Source organism: Pleurodeles waltl, chromosome 3_1 (genome assembly GCF_031143425.1).
Source record: "Pleurodeles waltl isolate 20211129_DDA chromosome 3_1, aPleWal1.hap1.20221129, whole genome shotgun sequence".
In the NCBI taxonomy this organism is placed as follows: domain Eukaryota; kingdom Metazoa; phylum Chordata; class Amphibia; order Caudata; family Salamandridae; genus Pleurodeles; species Pleurodeles waltl.
In genome coordinates this window covers 234,781,843-234,805,529 of record NC_090440.1, presented here as the reverse complement: position 1 = coordinate 234,805,529, position 23,687 = coordinate 234,781,843, and the positions used below count along the sequence as shown (strand labels likewise).

Sequence of the window (23,687 nt, the reverse complement as noted above, 5' to 3'; positions counted from 1 at the left end):
TGTTGGAAAATGTGGTTTTCTGATTCAAGTCTGCCCGTTCGTGAAAGGTGGGAAGATAGTGATTTCAGCACCAGAAACCCTTTGTTGATGGCATTTTCAGGGAAAAAACCACAAGCCTTCTTCGGCAGCCCTTTTTCCCCATTTTTTTGGAAAAAACGAAATTTTCACTGTATTTTGGCTATTTTCTTGGTCTCCTTCAGGGGAAACCACAAACTCTGGGTACCATTAGAATCCCTAGGATGTTGGAAAAAAAGGACGCAAATTTTTGCGTGGATAGCTTATGTGGACAAAAAGTTAGGAAGGCCTAAGCGCGAACTACCCCAAATAGCCAAAAAAGGGCCCAGCACTGGGGGGGGGGGGAAGGCCCAGCAGCTAAGAGGTTAATGGTTACTCCACCTCGTGCCTACTTCACTTTAGCTTCCACATTGGGTGGTTGATAGCCGCATTATTTCTACTGAAGTATTCTGAGTCGAACTTATACAGGTTTACATCCAAGAGCATGAGCGCACAAGACTAATCCCAGGCCCAGTACCAATAACACTGGACTAACCACTAACCCTGGGTTCTGGAGCAGCATGCTGCCTGTCGTAAAGCACTTCAAAACCTTGTTAGCAGTAGTCTGCATTATATAATTACAATTAAAGAGAGCACCTACTCACTTTTTTAAATCCTGCTGTAGCTATTAGAAGTGCTACAGACCTGGATAATGTTTGTCTGTCTGCCAGACAGAAAGTCATCACCAAGATGTCTCAGCAGGTTGTTTTGCATGCTGTCAACGCTTAGTAATGTGCTAGTGTTGTGAATCTCAAGAATAGACTCTGTAACTGTGACAGCACTGCCTTGGTAGTAGTGGCCAAGCTGTTTAGTACCTAAGTTCAAGAGGGATGTTTGGGGGTGGGTACCAGAGGCAGTATAACGGTTATCAATAGCCAGTGAATTCCCACCAGTTATTTACTTTTTAATAGTACCATCTCATTTAATTGTAACGCTATAAGGAGACTGATACAGAGAAACAAAGTTTCTTCCCTAGCAGTTACACAGTTCTAGTCCTGATTAGAAGTGGCCAGTGTCGGGTAAGGTGCGATAATTATCACATCTGATAAAATCCATTACAGAAGTGTTCAGTAGTTATTTGATTCAATAATTATCACCTACTCAAACTTTTTGGAGATTTAAACTTAGATTTGGGTGCTTATTGCTCCAGAATCCACATGTGCCGGTACATTTTGTATCTTTTCTCCTTATTAAGTTCCAGTAGGCTTGCCATACCGAAGGTTAACAAATGGTGCAATTTTTACAGCACCTATCATTTAATCAGTGAGATAAACCTCTAACCATCTGTTAAGACTTTATGGGTCTTTTGGAATAATGAGTACACAGTATAACCAGTCGCAGCTTGCGTGACGCTGAAAGGGGGGGAGAGAGACTAATGGGGGGAGGGAGCGGTGGAGGGAATTAAAATAAAAATTATTTTTTAAACAACCACTTACCTGTGCCGCCGTCTTCACGAACGTGCTGCTTCTCTCCTCTTCAGACAGCCTGCAGGCACAGGCTCCAGGCCTGCCCTGCACCAATCCTGATGCTGCTCAAAGCAGGCAGACTTGGGAGACTGTGCAGGGTCTCTCCAGCCGAGCAACTGTGTTGCTGGGATGGAGAGAGCCCCGTGCCCATGTGTGTTTGGCTGTCCCGAGACGGCCGGCCAAACATACACGTGCACTGAGGGGGAGTGCATAGCACTCCCCCCTCATTGCTCGTCACCCCCGTGGCCCTGCCCCTTTTCCCCAAAAACGATAATAAGCAACGTTTATTATTGTGTTTGTGGAAAAGGTTTGCAGCTGCCGCTGCTGGCGCTGGGCGACACTCGTTTGCCCTTATGGAGGAGCCCCCCCGAGTATAACCCATTGTTATTCACTTCAGTGATATAACAGAAAAACATTCATTCTCATCATCAAATGTGTGCAAAAGTTTTACAATAGATGCAGTTGTATGATTCATAATTCCCCCTTTTTTTTTTTTTTTTAATGTACCAAAATTTTCAAATCAGTGCCACACTATTCTGGCGGGTCTGATTGCATTCCCACCTTGGTGGGAATTAGGAGACAAATTGGCCTGCAAGCAAGCACGAGATCTGGATGTAAAAATCTGGGACCTAAAATGATGATCTTGGATAAATTGAAGATTGATACACAAAGCTAGGCAAGACTCTATTTTCAACAACGGAAAATGTTTGGATTATGCTTAGATTACGTGATGTATACAGTCCTTCGGCACATGGAAGGTGACCTGCTTGGCAGGCTTTAGCTTGGCTGGCTCATCCTAACACAAGACATATGCTCCTCACTAACATTGTAGATTTCAGTGGGGTCAGACAAACACTCGACCACCCCTGAGCTGGTACTATCTCCACATGGTTGTGTACCCTCTCCCCACATGGGAGACCTCCACGTTTATGTATGTAGGGATGCAAGTTTATCATACTGAAGTGGACAATGTGGCTGGTAACACTGGGCATACAGTGAGGTAGCTGTGGCTGCAGGTGACCCTTTGGTCATCCTTGCCACAGCTGGTCTTATAGCCCTACCCAGGATGATTATGTTGTCTCGCCTACTTTGAGACAAGCTTGCAGATCGTTACCCCAGGTGATATTTAAGAGAGCTGGATAGTGGACTGCTTCACTTTATATTAAATGGAGGTCTCCAATGGATGACCTTGGACACTTTGAAAAGACCACTAGATCAAGGGAGTTTGGGTTGCCCGACTTTGAGCTGTCCAGACTCAGTGCACTGGCTAATGGGACGTTACACGTCCAAGCTTAAAAATAACACACAGAAGACTGATATAACAAAACAAGCTTGATGGGTCCTGCAGCTTTCAAGGCCATGAAATTCCACAAACTGTCTTGTGTGCATAGTGCAGTATTGTCTTTAGTGGTCTCTAGGACTCATACAGGGTATCCCTGTTATATGCACTGCACGAGGTGTCACTTTATCAACAGTAGTGCGTACAAAACATTTTACTACACTTAATGCTTGTCTCCAGGAGCTTTCCCACCATCCCCCTAAACAGGGCAAAGCAGAGAAATAATTTGCTGACTGACTGCTGATTCTGGCTGAGAGACATAACGATGCAGTGGAAAGCAGCAGCAGATCCTCATATTTTGCAGCAGTAAAGACATTCATGGCTTGTAGTTGGTAGTTGAGCCAGTCCTTTTTTCTGGCTTCTGCTGAACAGATCCTGAAGCACAGAGCTCAACCATTTTAAAGTTTTTCACTTCAGAAACTTTTCTAAAATTTGGAAAAACAATGTTGTTCATCTTTAGGCACTGACAGCACATTGTTTTTCTGTTTCCTCACAGAAAAATATTTTTCACTTCATAAAATGACATCTCATTTTATGGGGGAGACCAAGGGAGAGGTCCAACAGGAAAAGAAACCTGGTCCATGCGAGGCCCATAATATCAAATGCGTGGTCAGTCACAACTTGCTTGCAGTCGAGATGGGGTAGTTCAAAATAGAGTTCAAGGCTGTTGAAGTGTGTTTCGATTTTGAGAAAACAGTCAATGTTTAGGGCTGCTCACCTAGAAGGTCTTAACATCTTTCTCCTGAATGGGTTTGCAAATTGAAGAGGAGAAGGGTTCCAAGTTTTCTTGGCTGTTGATTAGTTCAGGACTATTCACCATCTAGTGAAGTTGTCACCAGTGGTAACCCTTCATTCTGCTTCAGCTCACCCTCACAGGATGTGGCCTCTCCCATTCTGCATTATGCTGCACTAGTGTCTTCTGTGCCATTGACATCTCCTAACCCATCTATGGCCCCTCCGCTTCCTCCTCTAACTGTTCCTAAGCCTTCTGCAGCTCCTCCAGCGGCACCAATTAGAAGTCGGAGCTTCATGACCCAGAATACCAAGAAGTAATTCTAGAAGTCTTACCAGACGTCATCATTCTTTACCATATTCTCTTTCATGCCATTACTTGCAACATTATTGCAGGTCTACTCACCATTCAAGATAAACATATCATTCTACATCAGCAAAACACTTCAGATCTTCTCATGGCACGTACTTATTCTCCTCTTCATCTCTGATTTTATCAATACTTTCCTTCCCTTTCAAATTCTCCAGCTTCAAGGGTTTCGCCTACTGTTGATATTACCACCTTCAACAAAGTCTTGGTGTGAGCTGCAAATAAACTTGACATTCCGATGCCAATGATCTAACCAAAGACTTCGGTCATTGTTGAAACACTGCATCGTCGATTTTCTGCTCATCCTTTGCTGCCGTTGATATCAGGTCTTCTTGCGCAGGCATAGTTGTTTCAGCCTCCAGTTTTAGCTGAGTGTGGTCCACCACATTTGCACAATAAAACAGGCCATCCAAACAAGACCTTCTCAGTGCATGCAGACCCTTTGTCTGACTGTTCTAATGGCTGCAGCAGGAACACAGCACCCACTTTTATTCCCTGCAGTGTCTCCTTTATTTTTATTAATATTATTATTATATAGCTCTTATAAAGCGCACCATGATCAATTCTGGTATCTTGGCGCTGACGCAAATGAACTGTTGTAATTTCCTTGCTAACTGCCTACAGAATAACTTGGTAGCTCTTAAAACATCATGCTACCAAGGGCAGGAGAGTGAGTCCTTGGTCTGATGCGTAAGCGGAATCACTTCATCAAGCCTCCTAGCAATTTAATTGTCGAGAATATCATAATTGACTTCAATGGAATTCTTAGGGTCAAGTGACTTAGTCAAAGCAGGGCCCAGACCCTGTGGGGGCTTACTGTGCTTATACCAAGCTCTAGTCGGTCTACCCAGGTTCCTAGTCTTCTTTGGGAGTGATGGTTTCTGCATAGATAAGCTAAATGAGAGTAGGGTATGATCAGACCAACATAGAGGGAACACCTCATTCACAGAAATAAGCCTTTTTAGTGTGGAGAAAATGAGATCAAGAGTATGGCCTCCTTGGTGAGTGGGGCCAAAAACTTGTTGTTAGAGTCGCACGATCTCGCATGCCGTCCATAGTTCTTTACCCAAAGAGCCTGATATGCTTTCTGCCCAGAAGTTAAAATCTAGGATAAAAAATGTTTTATGGACAAGAGCCAGATTAGAGAGCACCTCTAAAAAAGAGTTTAAATGTGATATCAGAGAGGTAGGGGGTCTGTAACATAATGCCCCTGCATAAATGCAAGCCCTAATGGACTTTAGTTTAAAACCTCAATGTCCAAGCCATCCAGTGTAATATGGGTAAGGTCCCACTTTTCCTGACTTGGGATACCCACTCCACCTCCCCTTTTTATTCAACCTGGGTCTGTGGAGAGCCTTATATCCACTAGGACAAACTGCTTCTAAATCCACTGCCAACTCTGTGATAGTCCAGGTCTCTGTCCCGAATAGTACATCCCAGTTACCTGATTCAAATAGTAACCTTATTTCAGCAGTGTTTCACCAGAGACCTAGCATTAAGGAGCCCACATTTCAGCGGAGCAAACAACCCACAGGAATTAGAGTAGTCTGGGGTGTTCCTAGCACCAGGAGAACATAGAAATAGGAGCACAGTTGCAAATTCTCGAGTCATTAGGTGGCAGTGAAGCATGAGGCGACTTACCCAGAATTAGCAGTTGTTCCCTTGAGTAACTAATCCTGGCAGCAATGGAGGTCCTGGCTGCCTCTTCACATTCTTATGTGCAACCAGCAGCATGACTGGTGCCGAGTGCATCTGGAGTGCAGATGTGCCAGTCTAGTTAAATTTATAGCCCTCGACGTGGTGACTAGTCTAAAGAACACCTTTAATATTAACACCTATATCTTAAATACATCTACCATATCAACAAATTCAAATCAAGGAACAGCAAAAAACACAATAAAAACACAAAAAGCACATTGCAAAAAATATAATGAAATATGGTAATAAACTGAAGTGAGCTTACTGGACCAAGGAAAGCAGATGAAATACATAATACAGGTATAAAACAAAGTTCTATTGATAAAGACACTGTTAGTCACAACGGATGACTACAACCGCCCCACCAAAATGAAATATTTAAATCTCTCTGGTATTAAATGAATCCTTGGAAACCTAACTTTTAGCCAACATTGAAACAAACCCACAGTAAGTAAATACAGTAGTGTCAACAGTGGTAATGATAACTGCAAGGCAAAGAGACAATGTCTTGGAGTTAAGGCACATATTTGTGGGTACACTAGAGGGAAGGTGCCAAAACAAGTCACCACCATCATAGCTGTACCTGTAGGAGTCTCCCATAGCCCACTTCCATCAACATTGCAGAGTAAGATAGGATCAGTATATATACCCAAATATTGTTAATCTTCAGTAAGTTATCTTAATCTTTAGGTAAGGTTTACATTGAGTTCTGACTCCGTGGACCTCTAGGGCTGGATATGGACTCACATGCTGGTAAATACAAGCAGCAGCATTGGAGCGAGTATGATCACCTTCAGCAGGCCACAGTTTTACTTCAGGTTAGGAGAAAGTAGGCGTCACACCAGCTTCATATGCTTGATACAGTTCAGCAACAAGGGGGTTCACAGACTTCCATGTTCAAGAAACGACAGGTGAACTGCTGCAAGACTTAGGTCCTGATTCAGAGCTCGGCGGAGGGGCCCAGTCTGCCCGCCGCACTACAGTCCCATCATAGCCTATGGAGATTGCAACATGGCGAACGGGACACCCACCACACCCGCAACGGAACAACCCATGTGCCAATCTTTAAACCAGGCTTCCAGACTCGCTGCCGAAGCAAAGTCCAGTGCATTGTATATTTTCACAGTGCTAAGCTAATCAGGCTGCGTTCATCAGGAATCTCTACCTTTATGCCACCAACGGTGCTTTGGCAGGAAGTGATGTGTATTGCCCACAGAGTACTGTAAACAAGCCAAGAACGTGAAGAACTAAGGGATCAAGTTGTCCTCTGTGAGTAGCACTCATCCTCCAACTTACAAATGCCATTCTTACATTATGACACGATTATGAGCATTTATGGGTGACCCTAGCTAGTCCAACCAGTAATGTTTGTAAACCATTTATCAGATTTCATATACACTAATGTTCACTATGGGTTACTCCTGAAATGACTGCACATAATGTACACGAGCATTACAAAGGGGACTTTGAAATCCCAAGCCTCAGAACTTCCTTTTACATATGGTTACCAGCAGAGAGTTTCACTAAGTGCACCACAATCTAAACTGCTCAATCTGACAGGATTATGGGAGATTAATTTTTTAGCATGAGGGGCGTGAAGACCAACAAAGGTTTTGTTATTGAGGGCACAGCCAAGAACAATCCGTTTGAGGTGCTCTAGTGATTTGTGGCATCTTAACCTATTGCCTAAAAAAGTCCTATGGGTACCATTGATGGTTAAAGAGAAAAATGACGGGAATACCCAAAAACATTGTCAGGATGTAAGCCTAAAATAAAAAAAACGAAGACACTTGCATGCACTACTAAGTGCTCTCAATCTGGAAAATAAATTGCAGCATTTCTTAGCACGTTTATTACTCTTTCCTGATGAGGGTGGATTCTAAAATTATAAACTAGATTTTCAAATGAGGAAACGTACGGAGTGATACTCGCTTAGTACATCTTTAATACATAAACGATTACAACGCATTTAGTTTGTGTCAAGGTGATAACATACTGGATAACAACATAATGATGATGGGAAAATAGGAGCTATGATCTACAGTCTCTTTTCTCACAGCCGGACAGGAGTAGGTGTGCATTTGCATCTATCGTGAAAGGTTTCAGTGAAAAGTAATGGCCATCCAAACACTAGACCCCACCCCCCTCCACTGTGCCTGTGTATTGGTATGTGAACCGATCTTCCCTAAAGGTACCATTGGTTGGTTTCCAGTCAGATATATATTACAAATAAGCTCTACATTTATGATCTTCATGAGCATCACTTATTCTTAGGGACGAGGGCTCTTCCACCTTTTGGAGGTCTGTAAGCATCGCCGTCCAGGCGCGCAAATCATTCTCGAGTTGGTCATCTCCAAACATGTCACATGCGGACCTCCTCAAATGATGCCTAATCTTTTACCAATGCCCTTAAATTGGGTGGAGCCAGTCTAGGCCATGGTATAGTGATACAGCGCTTAGCCAACACCAGACCCAGTAGAACAAATTTCCTGGATAATTGTTTGCGGGCCGGTGAGGGCAACAATCCCAGAAGTATCTGCTGTATATCTGGCTGGATGTCCCCACCCTGTGGCCACATGTAGGTGTCTAATCACGGATTCCCAATATCTCAAAAGGGTCAGGCAAGTCTCTTTTTGTTAACAAAAATTGCATTCCCGCTCTTACTGTCAGGGATACCAAAGTGCAAGAATTCAATTGTGGGCATCCAAAAGTGCAAATACGGCAAAGTAAAAATATAAAAAATGAGGCACGGTAAAACAAAGCTTTACACAGCTTTCTCGCCACTTGACATAGCAAAGCTGCACGGTCGCACCAGCCTTCTTAAATTTATAGCCCTCCCCGAGACATGTAGAGTGTTAACAAAAATGGAAGTCCCGTTCTTACCAAAGTGGGGAAAAAAAAGCAATTGCGCTCATCCAACAGTGCAAATATGGCAAAGTAAAATGTTAACAAGCCTTTTCAATGCAACGGGTCTCGCATTTGTTCGAGTTGGAGCTATTAACGTTGTAAACCCCAAAACAACGCAGCGTGATCGCGCTATGTAAAATGCAGCGCGATCGCGCTGTGTGTAAAATAAACAGATAAAGTAGTCCGGACTCCAGGCTGAAAACATCGAGCTGCGTATGCTTTTGGTACTTTACCAGTGCTGTGTAGGTGGGCTAAACACCGGAAAAGGCATGACGTATGCATGCCTTTCACAAATGAAAGCAAGCGGATTTTAAAAGGCAAGCCCACGAACCAATGTAAGTGACTGACGTGGCATGGGCGTGGTTTCAAGCCCAAAGAGCGATTACAGAGTGGACAGAGCACTTTGTGCTCGCCCATAAAAATGACACACTCATTCTGTGTTAGGAAAGGTGTCACTTTTCAATAGTCTCAGACCACTTTGACAGATGTTTCACAGTTGGGTTTGGAAAGACGTTATGGATGGTCTTCAACTTCAAGGATTGTGACCCATAAGAACATTAAGCCAAACCAGATGTCAAGAACAAGCAGTACTGCCATACCATCGAAGTCTGAGCCAGCAGCGGTTTCTCACTTTGGGCAGAGGTGAAGAATCAAATGGTACTAACATGAATTTATTACCATTTAATTTTTCACTGTTGCTGTTAGCCTGTCCGTGAAGCAGGGTGGGGCCATTGCTGCTGATTTGCAACAGGAGAGGAGTGGTGTCCACCCCTGTTTAAAGTGGGGATGTCACTTTGGCCAGCTGTCTTGCAATGGCCAGCCTGACATGCGCTTTTTAAACCTCTCCAACCTGAACTCTTAGACAGCTCTGTGAAGAGAAGGCACAGGTCCCCAGTGCCTAAAGGAGCGTTGAGCCAGCCCGCTCCAGCCAATCGTGTTGCTTTTCTCATGCTTCTAGCATTATCAGCAGCATGAGAAAAGCATCCTGTGTGGTACAGAGGAGTTGGCTAGTTGGCTGAGGCTCCAAGACTTGCGTTGGAATGCAGAAGAGAACTCTGAGGACGAGGACATATGGGTAAGTAAACATTTATATTATTCTTTACTTTTTTGACCCCCTGATAGGCACTGTGAGAAACATGCACTTCCTTAAGCCTCAAGGTCATAGCTCTCAATCATTGTTATAAATGGAACACTGTTAACAAGTCATGATTAAGAACTTTGACATAGAGACTAAAGACATTTATCCCATTGCCTGTCACTTGATTAAAACATCCACTTCGCTGTGGCGCCCCTCCACTTTTAAATATCACCGCCCGCTACTGGTCTGAGCTACAGTTTTCTTTAGTAAAGGTATACCTGCCAGCCATTACCGCCGAAAGGAAAAATGCTTCCATTTTTTTTTTCACAAGTACAGTTGTTAAGGACTTTCCAAAGGGAAATAATGTTCTCCCTCCCTTACGGAGACATTCCCATCCCATGCAATTAAATTTAGGTCTGTATAAATTAGTGTTGCCCACCCCTCTCCTAAAACCAATTCATAATGGGTGTCTACAACATATTTCCTGGACTACAGCCTTTCTAGAGGCCATAACTTCGCCGGTATTGTTAGTGAGTTCAAGGCCCTTTGCTGTGATGAAACAAAGACTGTTTTACATAAAGGCAAAGTGGTGATGAGGACGCTACCTTTCAAAACAAAAACAGTGTCTGATTTTCAGTAAGTATAACTGTTTCCCTTCCAACTTTTTCAAAAAGCTCTCTATGCCAGCTGAAAGTGCTTTACATTACTTTGATAGTTTTGAAACTCTGTGTAGACCGAACTAAAGACATTAGACAAACCCACTATCTGTGTAGGTTTAGTCTTCTAAGAACTGGGTTAGCCACTTCAAAGCAGTCCCTTTTCTTTGTGGATTGTTTCTTGTATCTTATTATGTTACAGTAGTGCAAACAGATCTTCAATTCACAAGGGCCATCACGCTATACGCCTCAAAGGTAGAGCTCTAGGCACTTCTCCCCGAATAATACTGGGGTCTGGAATAAATACCAGGGTGAAAAACGATGTAAAAGGGGGTTACCAAGCACTATACACACTCTTCTTCACTAACAAAGGTGCTGGGGCCGCCATTGAGTTTGGCAGTGACTGACTGGCCATCTGGTGCTGAATCATGAAAAAACGCATTGATCATTTCCCAGGTTTTTGAACGATTAGAGGGTTCGATGAATGACTGATTGGTGAGACATAGGGTGGTTTGCAGAAACAGTGCATGTGACTCTGGCACAGTGAATCTCCAGAATGCCACATCCCCCAATGAGACTCCCAAAGATGCATTTACTGGCTTAAAGACTGGCTCACAGCTTATTGCTGGTGATCATTAAAGATGGTGAAGGCTAAGGCAAAAAACACTAAAATGGCCTCAAATGATATGCTCCATTCCCAAAGATCTAACAACCCCAAAAGGCCAAGAGGATCCTCAATCCTCTTCATACAATTTAATTGCTGATACATCTGGAATTAACCTCCTAGCCCCAGCTGCCAAAGGGGATATTGTTGAGAACTGGTCTGGGAGGAACAATATCCTTATCAACAGCATTCCTACCGAAGTTGCCTAAGAGGACCTGGAGAGTTATGTGCAGGCGCTCTTTAGACATCTGCTCCACGACGCTGTCCGCAGAGAGATACATCTAGCTCACACCCACAATGTGATCTCCACTATCAACAGAAAATAAAATGGCACAAAACATGATCACCAGTGTCCGTTATTTCAGGGACAAAGAAAGCATCTTATTAGCAGCACGCAAACAAGAAACAGCAGTCTTCAGGCTTCCCACAGTTACCTTATTTCAAGATGTCTCCATGGCTGCTCTAGCGCAATGCAAAACATTTAAGGACATTACCTCCTATTTGACAGAACGCCCTGTACATTTGGATTTTTCCGTTTTTGTTATTGTTTTTCGCTCAAGGGCAAACACCACACAGTAAATAAAGGAGCTGGTTCATATGAAATACGTTCAGGACCTCAAGCACCACAAGGCCAATGCGCTATACAACAAATGGATGTTCTAAACAAGTGTCATACCCCCAAAGCCAGCAACACTCACAAAGAAAGATGGCATAAATGTCTCCAAGAAAGAGGATAAGCAGGCAACCTCGAAGAATGTTTGAAACCAGACTGTTCAACTCCATAAAAATTCCACACCTGCTGATATACCTATTTTAATAGAGTGTGGGATGCTGAAATGGGCCCATTCTTTTTTTTTTTTTTTCTTTTTTTTTTAAACATTTTGCATCATACAGTAAATATGCATTATGATCATCGGTTATCCTTCAACATCAAGCCCTCCAGGAGCTTACATGAGTTACAATCTGTATAAATATCTTCCTTTCTGCACTTTTACAGCCTCTCAGACCTTCAACTCATGTCACAAAGCAAGTTAGTTGAGTGCTGGTCCCTTGTGGGTTCTTCTCCCTTGGTTGCACCTATCGGCGTCAAAACCCTCCGTAGTCTCTCCATGCCCCCAAACTTTTTCCAAATTTTTGGGGCACCCGCTACTCCAATATAGCACCTCTTCTGCTCGCAGACACCAATCTATTTCCCAGTTCTCTACTCTCGGGGAGGCTGGTTTGCTCCATGCTCATTCTGTGTTGCGCTTGGCCACTCCCACACCACCATCATCATCATCATCAAGAGTTTCTGGTATTTCTGCTCTGTGGTTTCCAGTGATGGCTAGGAGGAGCCATTTTGCCTCAGCGGGGACTGTCCATGAGAGTACTCTAGTGATTTCATTAGCCCTTTGACTTGTCTCCAAAATTCTTGAATCAACGGGCATTCACAAATGATATGGAAGAATGAGCCTTCCTGGTTGCATCCTCGCAAACAGGGCGGAGTTGTTGCTTTACCAGTTCTGTGTAGTGTTGTTCTAGGATCTGTGTAGTATCATGAGTTGGACTAATTGAAATCTAGTTCGAATTGCTATTACTTTCCATTACTTTGGGGCTCTGAATAGCTTCTGTTTAGTCATCATCATCTAAGTCGACTATGACTCTGGTCCATGACTCCCTGAGTGTTCCCAGTGGGTCCAAAGAGTTATTAATTATTCATTATTATTATTCATTATTTTTCCTTTATATTGAAAGGGTATTAAGGATATTCCTTTTTCCGGTAGGGGATCTGTAAGTAGTCTGTCCTAAGGGAGACGATTCTGGGAGGAGTTAGCCCTCTGGAAAGTGTCAACTTAAGTCATTTCTAAGTTGCAGGTACCTATATAGTTTGGTATCCGACAAATCATATTTCCGGTGGGGATATACAAACTTTGCCCTCTCTCTGCATACATCCCCCAGGTGTTCAATTCCTATTAGTCCCCATTTCCGGAAGCTGGTCACTATCCCATAATGGGGGTGGTTAATCTGCCCCTCCAGCCCAGATTTGTGGTGGCCTCTCTCCAGGCTCTGACAACCATCCACGTGTGGGTTAGCAGAGTTCTCTCTTGCTGGCTACAGTATAGGACAGCTTCATGGCCCCCTTGGCCCATAGGTACCCTGTCCACTCTGTAAGCCGTTCTACCTGTTCTGAGAAGAACCAGTCATTGATTACTATTAGTTGCGTTGCCCAAAAGTATTTCTGTATATCTGGTATCACTAACCCTCCTTCATATACTCCCCTCTGTAGTTTGCCCAACGCTATCCGTGGGGTGTTTCCAATCCAGATGAAAACCTGGACTTCTTGGTCTATTTTCTGAATGTCAGGTGGGAGTGTATATGGCGTATTGTGCAAGGCATATAGCAGGCGTGGGAGAGTCATCTTATACAGAGATGTCCTGCCAGCCAGTGTCAGAGGGAGTTTCCTCCAAAGCAAAACATTGCTCAACTTGGTGACTTGGGTACGTATGTTCCTATTTATGAATTCTTGAGTATTGCGTATCACATATTTCCCAAATACTTAATCAGTCTTGCTCCACTGGTGTGACGCAATCCGGTGGTAGCCTCGGGGCTTCACCAAACAAGGGATATATCACTGATTTAGACCAATTTATTTGGTATCCCGAATAGCTGCTAAACGTATTAAAAACCTGGAGCACTCTGTTGATGGACCATTTTGGTTTTGTAACATATAGCAGGATACTGTCCGCATATAAAGTTATGTGTTCTTCCCAGCTGTCCCTGATCCTAAATCCCGATATCAGAGGGTCTTGGCAAACCCACGATGCCAAGGGTCCCAACGTAACAAAATTCCTTTCCCTTTTGGATACAAAGTCAGAGGAAAAAAGATAGTTATGGAGTGATTGTTGTTGAAGTTTCCAAAGCACAATATTAGCTCAATATCTCTGGCACTGTAGTGCACTTCTTTCCTTTAGGCGACGTGCGTATGTAATCAGATAAAATGATATTACTCGAATTGCAAATGAGGTAAACTGACTCGTTTGCCCAATGCTATATGTTGCAATGGGTGGTAGCAGAATCTGAATTACAGTTGAACATACCAATGGATGAAGGGGGCTGACCAAGCCCCTAATATATATGGACGTATTGCTGTTTTTTGTTTGTTTGTTTTGTTTTACATGAGGCTGGTGAGGAATCCATCGCTGTCTTCAGGCTAGATATAACTGTCCATTTAGTTCTTACAATTACACCGACCCTGAAGCTCCCATAGTGAAAAAATATCAGTGACTGCTAGCATCCACTATCCTTGGTTGAATTATATAGAGATTCTAAGTCGCATTAGTCATTAATTGCGAGAAAAGATGCTGAAAAGAGGTAAAACCAACAGAGTCAACTGCCCCCTCGAGTGCCAGGTAATACTGATCATTCAGCCTAGGAGCAATCAAACCCACACGTACTAGATGAGAAAGATTTCTCAATTTAAGATTAGATAATCTGTATTTGGAACGAATTCCAAAGCCTCCAGCAAAGATTTACTCTGATCCTTCACTCCCTTCACCTCCAGGTGATGGAGGAACCATGTCACGCCATATTATTGGGTCCAGTTTGAAGAGCTTGAAACTATTAGTCCATTGCAAAACATGACCCGATATTTACCAGTGCCCATAAACCTGAGACTCGGGAGGAAGAGGACATCTTCTTCCTATGGCTCTCTTTCTGTTCTTATCACTTAGGAGAAAGAACATTATCTGGAAGGCGACTGACTTCTGTGTTAATTTGGTTGTCACCATACCAACTGTGGCTAAAAATAACCAGACCTCCTGCTCCCTCAGCCTTCAGGAGTATGGTGGCACAAGAGTTGCATGCGAGCACACATCCCGATGTTAGACCCCACATTTTTATTATGGGATCTGAAAGGGACATTTTCGTGCTACACCATTTGCGAGGCTTGAAGCCTTAGTCCCTTTGAGGAGACATTTGACCTAGTCGCCATTGGATTTTGTCTGTCAAGCTGAGAATTTTGTCAGTAGGTCACTATGAACTCTTTGGACGATGTTTCCGAGTCTTTAAAAACAAGACTAGATGTTAAGCTGCTGATGGGTGCCTAATATGCTGTGGATAAGTTACTTCCGGAACCAGATTCGTGTCTTGAGCCACTTAGTGCCGCTTGGTGGCGCTGACGAATCATTACTGGGAAAAAATGTTTTCTGCACCAGTCTGAAGCTTCAAATTGTGGTATGTATAAAAATGAGGGATGACCAGGTGAGGCATCTGCGGAAAGTTCATGTATCAGCCAGACCGATTACTACCACACGTAGGTAACTTTTTCTTTATTTACACTGACCTGAAAATGCATGTGCCCATGCTATTTGTGGGTTTTGTATATCTTTTTTTTTTTTTTTTTTCTGGTTTCCTGTTCATTAGATTGTACTCTTTAGTTTGGTCTTCGGTACTCTTTAGTTAAGTTCGATTCTAGTTTTTGTCACCTGCACTTAGAGGAACCTTCCGTTAATGCAAGTGCTTGCCTTTGTTTTTGTTTCAGATAAGTGACAAAGCTGCACAGGAGAGGGATCGAAGTGGTTGTGGTGTCCCTGGTGGCGCGGGAGGAGTGTGCAGTAACATGGGGACATCTGGAGGTAGAGAGGGAGGTGCTGATCGGCCACGCTCTTCCCCATCTCAGCGCTTGATGTCCACACATCATCATCATCATCATCTAGGGTACTCATTACTTCCAGGACAGTACCAGCTACCTTTTGCAACAGGTCAGCCTACTTTTTAAACCTGACAGTTGTTTGTTATTTGCCATTCTTAATGTTCTCTAGTGACCGCACATTCCACAATAACACCCGTTTGTAGCTTTCTCTCTACTCCTCAATGTGTAAACCCTAAATTCTAAGCTCACATACAGGTGATTAGGTTGTTCACTTAGTAGCATCTGGCTGCAGACAACATATGCTGTCTATTGCTGAGCGCTCATCCCAATCCATCATCTAATTAAGTGCTAGACAGACAGCCTGTATTTACTTATGTTTGATGATCATTCCTCCACCAACCGATTCCACCCCTTATATGTACTTTAATATTACATTTGAAGAGATTTAGTAGAGTCGCAATCACTGTTTCTTGACGTGGCCAAAAACATGTATTGCCAGTGATTTTACGTTTGATTCATCTCATAATTAAAGAAATGTAAGTAGGTTTGAATCTAGGAGCAACCTTTTACAAACGACAAGGATTGGTACAGTGTAGGAATACATTTCTACCAAGATATGTAGACTTACTGGGCTAGAGATCTCACCCAGTTTTTGGCGCACTTCTCCCGGACTAAGTAAAAGCTATGCTAGACTATCAAGTCAGACACCATATAAAATATTGCTCTAAAACTTGCAGTGATCTATCTAAAAGATTACACTATTTCAAGGCTTCCATTGAATTCTGTGCCCCAACACAATTCTGAAATGCATACAAATATAGCAAAACCTTTCATTAAATAAAAGGCTCATGTGTTTTGCGAATAAGCAAAACCATTCTTTGTGCACATGTTTTTACTGCTCTTTGAGTGAACGTAACATATCAGTTTTGATTTTATAATATGTTTTTGTAGGGCCAACACTGGAACCACTTTGAAACTTGCTTAAACCATTGTTTAACAGAAACCTAAGCCCCCCTGGCACCTACTAAATCTCTTGAGAACTGTCTGAGTTCCGCTTCACTTCTTAAGTCAAGCCATCCATTCTTTGAATTTTTAACTTCAAATTTGTGCCTCAACAATTAAACAATTTGGCACTGATTGTTTAATTTCCTCTGATGGACATTCTTACAAGATGTATATTGTGTGAAGTAGCAGACGTTTCTTTCTTTTCAAAGTTCCTTACTTGCATATCCATTGTTTTCCATACCTTCATGTTATGATCCGTGCACACAGACGTTAAGTTAGTTTTAAGGTACAATGAAAATGTGCTTTGTTTGATTTGGCCATAAATTAGTCTAGAGTCTTTTCTACACCCAAGATTTTCATACCTCAGAACCGCTAAATAATTAAAATTTAAAGTAGGTGTTTTTTTTAATACAGGTCTTTCCTCTACAGCCCTGGTAACCAGCCAGCAAGGTTCAGCACCATCGTTATATCCTCCACCTAGGAGGTGAGAGCGGTAAGTAACTTAACTCATCAACTATATTAAAGTTCTTATTGAGAATCCAGGGGAACTGCTTGTAGAACATAAATAAACAATTTGCATCTATTTTCATTTAAATTAATTTGCAATACTTTGTCCCACTTATAGGACTGTTAGGGACTTACTGCTTGGCCCTTTTTGACTGTCATCATGGTTTTATTTTAGCTTCGAGCAGGACCTTTTTGAGTTGGGAATGTAATGTGTAGGTATTTTACAGTCGTGTCAAGTCAAAATACCATTATTGTATGGTCAGTTGATTAGATCATACCCTGGAATCATGAGCACTTCTACTATACTAGCTCATGCCACTATGGTTTCTATTGGTTATAGGATTTGGGAGTTGACATCATGTGGGTTCCCAAGGCTAGGGTACGATTGTTTTGGGTTTAGAGCTTCTAGGGCTAGGGCTCCTAATGGTTCAGGTCACCTGATCACTAGGTTTATTGAAACTGAGGGCTTAGAGTGTTAAGGTAAAAAGTGTCTTGGTAAAGGTGCTGTCAATTTGGGCCTAGGGCTGGAAACTCTGCTCCTCCACCTTAAAAACTTTTTGTAAGCCACCACTCCTTTACAAAATCTTTGTTACTACTTCCTAAATACCACCTTTCCTAAATGCACGCCTCTCATATACATTAACTGACTGCCCATAACTAATACTAAACCAGCCCCATCAATCATATAACCTCTTCAACCACACCATCTACGCCACACAGCCTATAAAAACAAACACACCAACTCTAAAACCGCAAGCCAACGAATTGGCAAACACAATGCCAGTTGCCAGAAGAAAAGAAACGGACAACATATGATAACTACGTTCACTGATCGTGCCTTCCCCCAGAACCCTCCACACCCCATTCAAACCATCAGACAACAAAGTTTACAGCACCACTATCCTTCACATGCACGCACAGATGTCTCAAACTTATGACTTGTCAAGCCAAACAACCTCCCTTCCACCTCAAGGTGCAACCAAGCTACCACCCAACCCACCCACACTACAATCTCCTATGCCCCTGTTCCTTTTCCTATTCTACATTAGACAATCACCCAGGCATGTAGGGGCAAAAAAGACACCAACTGCAAAGCTTACTTTTCAAATCAATATCCCAGAACAAAAATCACTTAAACATTTGTGACCTACACATAGAAAGCACACCAGGCCTTATTTTCATTACAGACATATAGCTCAGTGAAGACTTTGCATCCATCCGCCACCAAGCCATCCAGCTGATTTTTTCATCATCAACAAAATTCGTATTGGCAAAATTGGAGTAGGCCTGGCCATCATCCAGTAAAAAATAAATCACAAAAAAAAAAAAGAATTGAAAAACACACCATAGACAGCTGCAAACTCTTGATGGTAAATTGTCACCCTACTCTAACTCTAATTTATTACTTCCTCTTAATTTATAGACCACTACCCCCTGACTTCCTATAGCTAGAAGGACAATGTTCAAGGCACACTGTATTGTTCACCGTGCCTCCCAAGGAAAAGGACCAAGACTTATTTTGATCACCCAGCCCTTTACATTTTAGGAGACCTCAGCATATGGTCTAACAAGAAGAATCTAACCACATCCATAGCTATCACAACCAACTTTAAAACCTCCCAAAAAATGTTTCTGTGCTGTTCACTCAGCTGGACACACTCTAGATGTTATATTTGCATCCTTAGGACAAACCACAGTTACAGACCACTCCTCCATAAACTTCAGAGACACAAAAAAACAACAAACACATTACAGACAATGTGAAAAGATAGACACCCACAAACTCAACCACCACAAACTAGCAAGAACCCCAATAAACATGCAACCAAAAGACATATACACCTTCTACAAGTGTATCTTCCATACACTGGACAGGCAGATATCATTAAAAACCACACCCAGGGGTGACACCCTATAAAACAATGAAAACACTGCTCAACATACCACCAGGCAATTTGAGAAAATCAAGAAATTAAACAGACAAAAGCACATTACGCTACTATATTAGAGCCTGCAGAAGAGCCACCAGAACCACAAAAAGACAACATTACTGTGCAAAAATAACTGAAGCAGAGTGCCCCTCTGAAGAAATCCAATGATTCTAGCAGAATTCGGATGTCAAGAGTAACAAAGCACATAAACACCACAATTGCAAAACTTCTGTTAAAAAGAATCTCCATGGAATTGAAATAAAAATTTATAAGAACATTTCCTAAAGAATGCAGACAACACCACACCTACACATGACCCATCCAACTTTGAATGAGACAAAAGCAGTTCCATCACTTCATACTTTTTTAATTACATGCTTTCAGTACACTCTCAGAAAACGTTTTTCTCCACATTATCATCGCAAGCAGATCACCTCCAGATCCTGCACCTCCAAACTCCTTTAAAGATATCCTCTGCACAACCTGTGCAGGGAGGGTGGTAGCTAGATGCTTGTTCAACAAGCCCCTGGCTCTAGCTGAAAAGCTCCTACTTTGGACCATTCAGCAAAAAGAAAAATCTCTACCCAGCAAACCACAGGCTTATGTCGAATGGACCATTTTAATTAAATATATTTGAAAGATCAATGTCTACCCAACGTAAATATTTTATGGAACATAATGACTACATGTCAGGCCAACAGTTTGGCTTCAGACTGAGGCACATAGTTAGCCATAATATCAATTTGGGATGATCTAAAACATCCTATTGCTTCTGGATTTATCAGCTGCATTTGACACTGTCCACCACCACACACTACTACAAACCTGCCATAAATGTAAATGCTCCAAAATTAATTGCTTCTTATATCAGATGCAAATTATAGTTTGCCTACAACCTTTCACATCTGCTTCTCACACCCAGCACTGTGGCCTCCCTCAAGGGTTCATTAAAACCCTTCTGTTATTCAACATCTGCCTAACTCCTTACTAAACCTTTTTAAATCTTTTATCCTCATTTGTTATAATTATGCAGTTGACATCCAGATCATTCTGAAAATGGGTGATCCAGACAACCTCTCCAACTAAAAACAGAGTGACTGCCTTTGCACCATAAATACATAGATGATTAATAACCATCTAAAGCTCAGCATCATAAAGACATAAATCAAGACCTGTGGACAGTGGCAAAAACACCAGCCTATTTCAGTATGGCCCAAGAAACTCTTGTTTCCTCCAACAACATAGATAAGTAAGACCCTTAGTAGTAAGCATGGATTCAGATCTATCCTTGATACCACATGGTCACAATGTCAGAGTGCCTTCTACACAATGAAAACACTGCTTCGCCTCTTCCCATACCTTGGATACCAACAGAAACTACAAGCTGTTCTTACTGTCTTAATCTCCAAGCTAGACTAAGCCTGAACCTTGAGGCACCCAGATTCTTCATACGCAAAGTACAACTCATCCAAAATGATGCATCAAGATAGTTTCTCCGCCTTCATCCAAGAGGACTTGTGACTCCAGACTTGTAGTCACTCCACTGGCTTCCTATAGCTAGAAGGACAGTGTTCAAGGCACACTGCATTGTTCACAGTGCCTCCCAAGAAAAAGGACCCCTATACTTACAAGTTAAATTCAAGCAATATAAATAAAACAGGACACTGCACACCAGGCTTATCATGCCATCTTACAGTAAGAAATCCATAGGAGTCACTGCTTTCTCAGTACAAGCCGCCAAGCTATGAAACTCGCTACCAGCCAATATTCAAAGCATGCAGGAGCACATATACTGCAGAAGACAGTTGAAACCTAGTTGTGCCCAAGATAACTACATCATTTCAAATCCCGGGAATAAGACCCAGAAAGACATTTGCACCTTCACGTTCAGTCTTCAGCTTACAACTCTGATTGGGAACAACTGAACAGCTAGTTACTTTTTATATGCATTTCATCTAATAAGGACAGATCTATGGTTCGTTTGGTTATTATAAAGTTGTGACAATTCATATATAGCATTTCTGATCCTCACTAATGCCATAATACTTGGTGGTCTGCAACCAAGTGTAACCTCCTCCTCATACTACCAAATGAACAAGCATTGAATAACTGAAAAGATCTGTCACAGACTGCTGGTCAGGCAGAGGACTTTAATCCTGTCCACCACTGCAGCTCCCAAATAACTATATACTATGACCTCTTCTTTTCATCTCACAGTGACACTCCGATATGGGATTATAGTAACAAAGCCCATCCCATCAGGGCTTTCCGATTTTTTTTTTATTTTTAGATTTTTTTTCTCCCCTCTCTCTAACTATGCTAGTACAGGACCAAAATAAAAACTGAATTAAAGGCTGTTCAGACCAATGCAGTAACTAGCAAAGTAGACTGATCATAAGGAATTTATTAAAGGGACCTGCAACACTGCTCGGAGTTTGACATCTTACTGAAAACCATAAACTGAGTGTTAGTTCCTCACACCTCATCCACTGCACTGCCAAGTGCTGCATCCCAGAACTGATAACTGCACCTCAGTGGTCATCAGACATGACATGGAAACACTTTCTACAAAGGATCACAAAACATAGACAACAGTCTTCCAGCCTCACTCACCTTACGTCACATAGCTTGCTACTCATGTAGGCAAGTGCTTCATTGCTTCAAATAGGGATAATAAGCACTACAGACATGCTGCAGTACAATACAATTGAAAGTGGAAGAAAAGCCATGAATAACTGACCAAAAGGGAACATCATAGTGAGAATCTATTATTTAAAGACCCTTTGGGATAAACCAGATATGATTTTTAAGGGATTGTACAAGTACAAAGTAACTATTTTTCAAAGGAAGGATGCTAGCAATTTGTGAGGTTTGTGTAAGAAAAAACAAAAGTACACTTTAAGATGGTATGGGATATTCACTGATTAGCCATCACATTGGACAGTTGAGGGAAAAAACCCAGAGGCTAGGGGTTGGGGTTCTGGTGTGGAAAGGGATTATGGACCAGTGGGATCATGCTGGCAGCACGGTTTGTTTGTCCCTCACTTGAGTTAACTATACTGATTAGAAATGTTAAGATTATTGATAACCTCAGTGTTTATGTATATTCCAATTGGATTATTAGCCTAGTTTAATAATTGTAAGGGTATTTTATTGATGTATGTCATTCATTTAGGTTTTTTTCTTTTCAGAAACTGAGACGCGGCCCACTCCATGTCATGTGACTGGATCACATGAGGAGTAGCTGAAATTTGCAATTAGACATCAGTTGAATGGTGTTAATTGTTTCTGTCTCCAAGGTTTCTGCGTTATTGGAGGTGGATTGTTACGTCTTCTCCCAACCTCCAGGACACAAACTGACCTTCACCTCCCCTGCTTTCATGTTCCAACACCCTTACTGTTATGGAGGTGGAGAGCTGGCACTCTGAAGAAGTAAAACTTTGTCTGCTACAAGCAGTTCTCCTTCGTTAGGCCTTGTTGGCCGGAAGCTAGGAATGTATGGAGAAGAAAACATTGTTTTGAATTTCATAATGTTAAATGTGTTGTGTTCTGTGGAGGAATTTGCTTTTGCATCCGAAGGGCATCACCCAGTTAAGGTTTGGGCAAGGAAAAGATAGGATCCTTTTATGTACTCCTGTATCTATCTACTGTCTTTACAAGACCTTTGTTAATTCTGAATAATCTGGAGTCAACCTAACACATGGAAAACGAGCAGTCTTCTTTAAGTCTCATTCTCTAGTTGAGTGACCTGCTGCTTATTTCAATATGGTGGCCATGTAACGTGGAAAGTGTTTGTATAACATGCACATGCCTATTTGCAGATGAGATGGTTGGACCAATCTCAACTGCATAGGAATTCCAAAGACAGTAAATCGGCCAGGTGGTGAGGAGTGCCTTGGGTATTACATTTTAAAGGGAACACTATGAAGCTTTCTCCAAAACTCACTTGAATTAATTGCCTGTCATAAAAGCACTACTTCCCTCAAAGGGTACGTGCTGGCGTCTAAGTATGAATTTTGGGCATGGTTTGTTTTGCTATCAGCTATAATAAAGGGGTAGATGAATTTAATCAATTTCTTCAGTGTCACTACGGGAGATTTTCGATATAACCCATTTTACGTTTTTCCAGCTTCTCTCTGCCCACCACCCCTCCCCCCCAAACCCTTCAAATGTGAATCTAGTGCTTCTCAGGGTTGGGATAACTTTTATATGCATACTACTTTCCTTGTGCCCCAGTTTGGCTCCAGATCAATAGATTTTAACAAAAAAAAAATTGGGTGTCACAGAGTGTCTCATCAAAACATCTGTGGGAAATACGTGAGTGATCACTAGCTGTTTTCTACCGAGACCCAGTTTTTTGGGATGGAATGGGTCACGTTTGGCTGGTGTCAGCTCCTTTTCAACACCCTGGTTAAGGGCTTTCAGATAGGATACGATATGTCTTGCTCTGCTGTCTCACTCTCCCATCCGATCTCCCAAAGCCCTTGCTTACAATCCTAAGGTTCTCATGGGGATTTTTTTTTTATACCTATATATAACATTTTTAGTTTATGCTGTGCTTTGTACCATTTTTGTCAAAATGGGCTAGTTCTTATCTCAGGAAAAAATCAGGGTTCTGTTTGATTTGTGGGTCTGGTGTGTACATATCTG

At 42.1% G+C, this 23,687-nt stretch overlaps 1 protein-coding gene across 5 annotated transcripts in view; it reads left to right on the top strand.

Annotated features, from left to right (window-relative positions):
- ZNF609 (zinc finger protein 609) overlaps nucleotides 1–23,106 on the top strand; it is a 624,349-nt gene extending 601,243 nt beyond the window's left edge. For 4 of the 5 annotated variants that reach the window (XM_069222296.1, XM_069222300.1, XM_069222297.1 and 1 more), the window contains exons 8-10: nucleotides 15,484–15,703; nucleotides 17,014–17,092; nucleotides 22,229–23,106. In XM_069222296.1, the coding sequence (XP_069078397.1) occupies nucleotides 15,484–15,703; nucleotides 17,014–17,087 (294 nt within the window). In that variant the 3' untranslated portion in view covers nucleotides 17,088–17,092; nucleotides 22,229–23,106. The remainder of the gene's footprint in view (nucleotides 1–15,483; nucleotides 15,704–17,013; nucleotides 17,093–22,228) is intronic. The other variant, XM_069222299.1, reaches the window with a different exon arrangement.
- The last annotated feature ends 581 nt before the right edge of the window (nucleotides 23,107–23,687 follow it).